This window comes from Mesoplodon densirostris, chromosome 11, assembly GCF_025265405.1.
Source record: "Mesoplodon densirostris isolate mMesDen1 chromosome 11, mMesDen1 primary haplotype, whole genome shotgun sequence".
In the NCBI taxonomy this organism is placed as follows: domain Eukaryota; kingdom Metazoa; phylum Chordata; class Mammalia; order Artiodactyla; family Ziphiidae; genus Mesoplodon; species Mesoplodon densirostris.
The window spans coordinates 79,635,379-79,641,378 of NC_082671.1; the positions used below are offsets into that span (position 1 = coordinate 79,635,379).

At 38.5% G+C, this 6,000-nt stretch overlaps 1 protein-coding gene across 2 annotated transcripts in view; it reads left to right on the plus strand.

The window, feature by feature from the left end:
* Positions 1–5,216, plus strand: part of IGF1 (insulin like growth factor 1) — a 71,255-nt gene extending 66,039 nt beyond the window's left edge. For both annotated transcript variants that reach the window (XM_060111844.1, XM_060111845.1), the window contains exon 4: positions 3,357–5,216. In XM_060111844.1, coding sequence (XP_059967827.1) covers positions 3,357–3,416 — 60 coding nt within the window. In that variant the 3' untranslated portion in view covers positions 3,417–5,216. The remainder of the gene's footprint in view (positions 1–3,356) is intronic.
* The last annotated feature ends 784 nt before the right edge of the window (positions 5,217–6,000 follow it).

The following is a 6,000-nucleotide window of genomic DNA, read 5'->3' on the forward strand; positions in this document are numbered from 1 at the left end:
TATTTCCTCGTGAGTTGGTTAACCCTTCCTTCAGAGGGTAAATTTCCTCAACCAACCCCAGTGAGCTAAAGGACCAGCATTTTTCTTGTAAATAATCTTACCTTCCCTGGTGTCAATAGGAAACAGTATTTACTCACTACTGTTTTCCTTTCAAAAATCTGTCTAGTTACATACTAGAAACAGTTTCAGCTGGTTTGTTTGTCTTGGACAAGCTGTTGAAGTGAAAAGTTTTTGCTTGGCTGAATGTGGGACAGTTTCATAACCCCTTCAAGAAGTGCATTGAAGGTGGGTGCCAGCTCCGACGGCTGCTTCTAACATGCCTCCACTTGCCACCCATTGTCAGGTGGCCCGCGTCATTAAATTAAGACAATGAGCAAAGCAACAGATGCAATTGAGACTAAATCCCTGAGTGCTTTTGTTTTGTCACTGTTATTGTCTGCAACAAAGAAGTCACATGTGAGAGCCCGGGAAGAGAGCCAAATGCAAACCAGACGACATCCCAGCTGGTTTTGAATGGCCTCCACCGTACGCCTGTGTGCATGGGAACCATGCTGCTTGGAGCAGTGTCAGCTTTATCAAGTGAGTTTCTGCCCGTGACTTTGCTGCGATGCCGAGACAGACCCAGAAGAAATAGGCCAGAAGATCCCTCCACTCAGACTTTGCACTTTAAACTTCTGCTTTGGGGCCTCCCTGGTGGCGCAGTGGTTGAGAGTCCGCCTGCCGATGCAGGGGACACGGGTTCGTGCCCCGATCCCGGAGGATCCCACATGCCGCGGAGCGGCTGGGCCCGCGAGCCATGGCCGCGGAGCCTGTGTGTCCGGAGCCTGTGCTCCGCAACGGGAGAGGCCACAGCAGTGAGAGGCCCGCGTACAGCAAAAAAAAATAAATAAATAAATAAAAATAAACTTCTGCTTTGAGGGAAAAAGAATCTCTCTGTTGGGGAAAAGAATAAGATCTATATGGTTGGCCAAGCTAACTCCAATCCTTTTTGCTACAGCCCTCATGAATTTGAAGAGGGAAGCATAGAAGATACCTGATTTTTTTCTTCTGAAAATCTGAGATTAATTTGGCTTGAGAGGAAGACTGAAGATTAACTACCTCATGTGCTTTCTTTTTACTTGTTACCATCTCATTCTGGAGCATTTTCCTAGTTGGGACTTTATCCAGATTCTTAAAAATCTTCTTTTTCTAAGCTGGCATGCCTCTTAAACAGAAAAAGAGGTAAAACCCAAGTTAGGGTATTTTTAGACCTGTTGGTTAATTTGGTTACTAGTTTGATAGACTGATAGTGTCCTTAATAATAGCGATTGTGGGGTTTTGATGAGCCATATGCAATCAGCAGGGTCTACTGAGAACTGAACAGGAATGTTTCAAGGAGTTTGGGACAATAGTGTCTCTACTCTGTAGCCCCATATGTCTTTTTTCCATTTTCTGGAGAACTCCTTTAAGGAAGTAGATTAAAAGGTAAGATTAGGAAGGAATACGAACTTTACCGTTAGCTTAACAGCACATACTTTAGTGTTAGCTTAACAGCAGAGCAACAAATGCGTGTTAAGTGAACTTTGTAGAAGTTGTACAATATTTGGGGGAAAAGTGGCAGGATTTTAAATGATAGCATTTCAAGCTATCCTATACAAATGCCCAATTTATCCCCACAAAGTTTTTTTTTCAGTGGCCACTGAGCTAGATATTTTAATAAACATTTTTACACAATTATCTTCCTTCTATTCAGTAGGTACAAGATATTTTGACCATCAACTTACAAAGTGCTAACTTGCTTTTATAAAGGTCTTGGTGATAACTCTAATGTTCCAGGTAGAGCTGAAAAACATGTGTAAGAAAAATTATCAAATCCCTATGGGTCTTAGTCAATAGGTACAACTTCCAGGGACTGGTAGTTGATACTGCCCCACCTTCTTACCCTCTCTAGTTCTCAGGGCTAAGTGATCTCCAAGGCCCCTTACAATGATCTCTAAACTTCTAACAATGATTGGGTGACTGATCATTTCCTTAGCCAGAAGGAAGAATTTGGAGATTCCAGTCACCATGGTGAGAATTCTTGGTTTGGGTCTTGATGGAAAATGTTCCCAGGAAAAAGGACACTGAATCCTTGAACCTCACTCTGTACCAATAATTATCTATTACATCCTTCTCTAAGGGCCTCCTGACTAGAAGTGAAATCAAGAGAAGCAGCACCTGATGTTTATGCATGCAAATGTTATCTCCTCCCAGATTTTATTTTACATCTTATTTGTCTAAATTAATGTTGCTATTTAAGTATATTCAAGGATAAAATAATAATTACAGAAGAAGTATAATGACTTGATTCTTCACATTATCAGAGGGTCCATTATATTCATTCATTCATTCAATTCATTCTATAGCTATTTATTGAGCACCTGAAATGTTCTGGGCACTGCTCTAGACATGGGGCTGTAACAGTGAACAGAGACAAGTCCCTACTATCATAGGGCTTCTAAGCAAAACTCAATATTCCTTGGATAACAGAATTGCTTGTTGATAGGTGAATGGTAGCACCAAAGCAAGGAATCCAGAATTTTTAATCCAAGAATGGTTACCTTCCAGTAAAGATGAAATAATAAGAGTAAATAACAATTGGTAATACTTACATAGTGCTTACCATGTGCCAGGCCTATTATAAGTGCTTTTATGTTCTAATTATTTAATCCTTAATCCTACAATGTAGAAACTATTATTATCCTAGTTTATGGATGAAATTGAGACACACGAGATTGTCACTTGCACAAGTTCACATAGCTAGAAAATGGAAGAGCTGGATTTGAGCACAGCTTAGAATGTCTGTGATTTTATAGATTCTAAATCAACTACAAAAATTCCCAATCTTCTACTTCTAAAGCTCTGCCTCTCTCCAAAGGAGATAAAGAAAAAATGAAAAAGAACTAGCTCCTTTTTACAAAAACTAAAACAGAACAAAATGAAATAAAACAACAGAGGATGGTCCCAAAATGTGGTCTTTTTCCTCACTAGGAAAAGATGTTACAGTCCAGAAGACTGAATTTTAAAGGATCTCCTTCCTGTCAAGGAATCTGTGATAGTAGCTGATGAATAAAAACACATTTTTTTGTGTAATTATAAAGCAATCTGTGGTTCCCATGCCATCAAGGATGAATAGAAGCCTGAGTGAGGTTTGGCTAAACTAAAAACTACAGGCCCATCTACTTATATGTCTTTCTCAGAAAAACTTGGCCCAAGCTGTCTGTTAAATTGAGTGGTGAGGCATAGATATGAAAGGTTGAGACCCAATGTTAGAAATAGATAGGTAGGATACAAAAAACTTCATCAAAGTAATGTCACTTTTTCTCCCTTATTTTTAGGAAGTACATTTGAAGAACACAAGTAGAGGGAGTGCAGGAAACAAGAACTACAGAATGTAGGAAGACCTTCCTGAAGAGTGAAGAATGACATGCCACTGGCAGGATCCTTTGCTCTGCACGAGTTACCTGTTAAACACCAGAAGACCTACCAAAAAAATAAGTTTGATAACATTTCAAAAGATGGGCATTCCCCCCCAATGAAATACGCAAGTAAACATTCCAACAATGTCTTTAGGAGTGATTGTTAAAAGCTTTGCACCTTGCAAAAATGGTCCTGGAGTTGGTAGATTGCTGTTGATCCTTTATCAATAATGTTCTATAGAGAAAATATATATATAGATCTTAGTCCCTGCCTCTCAAGAGCCACAAATGCATGGGTGTTATATAGATCCAGTTGCACTACATTTGTCTCTGAATCTTGGCTGCTAGAGACATTCATTCAGCAGCCTTATCTAAGTGGTTTATTAATTTTTTTATTTGCACTTCTTTCTACGCAACACAGGCTGTTTGTTTTACAGTGTCTGGTAATCTTGTTCGTCTATCCCCCTCCCCCCTTCATCACCTTTTTATTTGCCAAATTTGGCCTCCTCAATAGCAGCAGCAAGCAGCCAAATAGCACACCAATTTTTAACCCACAAGATTCCATCTGTGGCATTTGTACCAAATATAAGTTGGATGCATTTATTTTAGACACAAAGCTTTATTATTTCCACATCTTGCTAAAAAAATTGCAAGTAGTTGCAACTTTGAGGCCAATCATTTTAGGCATATGTTTTAAGCATAGAAAGTCTCAAACTCTGAATGGTTCCTTCAAATGATGAGTTAGTGTGCGACCTAATCAGTACTTCTCTCTTTTTATTTTTTCCATATAAAGCACTATGTAAATTTAGCATGTCAATAATACAGGATGTATCAAACAGTATGTAAAACTCTGTTTTTTAGTACAATGGTGCTATTTTGTAGTTTGTTATATGAAAGAGTCTGGCCAAAACGGTAAAAGGTGAAAGCAAAATAAAAGAGGAAGCCTGGAGCCAAAGGTGACACAGAGGGGAAGGGTACTCAAAATTTAACCATTTGGGAAAGAAAAGTTCCCCAATTATGCCTTCCAAAAGAAATAAGACACAAAGTCCACTGATGCAAATCTGATTGGCGAGTCCAGAGAGGAGTAGAAGAAGCAGAAGGCTAGGAATTTTAAGTCCTGGTTTCTTATTCTCGCTGAAGAAACAAACATCTGCCGACTCTGTCACGGACTCACCACTCTGTGACCTTGGGCAAGTCACTTCACCTCTCTGTGCCTCAGTTTCCTCATCTGCAAAATGGGGGCAATATGTCATCTACCTACCTCACAGGGGTGGTATGAGGATTAAAAAGATAAAGCTCCAGATTTTTATCCTGAGTTGCTATGAGGGCGTCAAGATCAGAGCCCTTGAGTTGCTGGGATGCAAGGAATTCTATGAACAACTCATTCACAGCATAGCTAGAAAATTGATAAGCTGAATGCTCCTGACATGCCAGTTCTTGTCAGTGAAGCTATCCAACTAACTATCCAACTAACTACTTGTTAAAAGCTAACAGCTCAATCTCTTTTAAAACACTTTTCAAAATAACCTAGAAACATTTGATCTGCAATTTGATTTTGAATTCTGCATTTGGATTTATGAATACAAAGTGAAAAGAGAGGAAAAGAAAAAAGGAGAGAAACAAAGATTTCTACCAGCGAAAGGATGATTATTCCATTTGCTAGCACTTACTGACTCTGCCAGGAAGTTACTAATAACCTAATAATACTTCTTTTAATATTATAAATGATACTCTATTCATTTTGAAAAACAGTTCTTTCCGCTTTTCAAGTAATCTAAAAAAGTCCCAAGATTTCAAATATTGAAATAATAACTAATAAAATGTTACAAATTTACTTTCTTTAATGAATTTTGTTCTTATCCTTGGAGATACTGATATATACATATATTTTTGGTTAATGCTTGATTAGAGTTGCTAGTTGAAAGACAAACATTTCCTTCACAGCTAGAAATTTTCCCTCATGTCTGCTTAGAAGAGTGGCCTCTAGTCCTCTGTGGATGTGTCTTATCCATTCAATTGGAAACTGGTATCAAGGAAATCCAATGATGAGGACAGGTCCATGCTGACCTAGAAAATATTTCCTGTCTACATATCAAGATTTTCTTATTAAAACAATGAATCATCCATCATTCAGATCTTTTTATCTGCCTTAGAACTTTCTGGTGAAAAGCAACCAGGCTTGATTATTTCATGAAAACTATATCCCTTTTATTCTTGGAGAGTGTACATGCAAAACAAAAATAACATCTTTAGTCTACATCCCACTGGTTCACCTCAAGGTTCAGAGGCCAGAAAAAAACAAGATTTCCTGGATCTCCGAACATATGCAAAAAGAAGGCCTATTTAATGGACACCTCTGGTCAGCCAACTAGTATTTTAACCTTAGTCCACAGTGTTATTTGAATTTAGCACCCTTGGCATGCAGAGCTATGTTCTGATCACTGTGGACAGATGTAAAAGAAACCATAGGTAATTTTGCCCTTTATCTGTCTTCTAGACATATGGGTTCTATGGAATGAGATGCTGGACCCATTTTCCCAAAATGGCACTCTGATTTTTATTT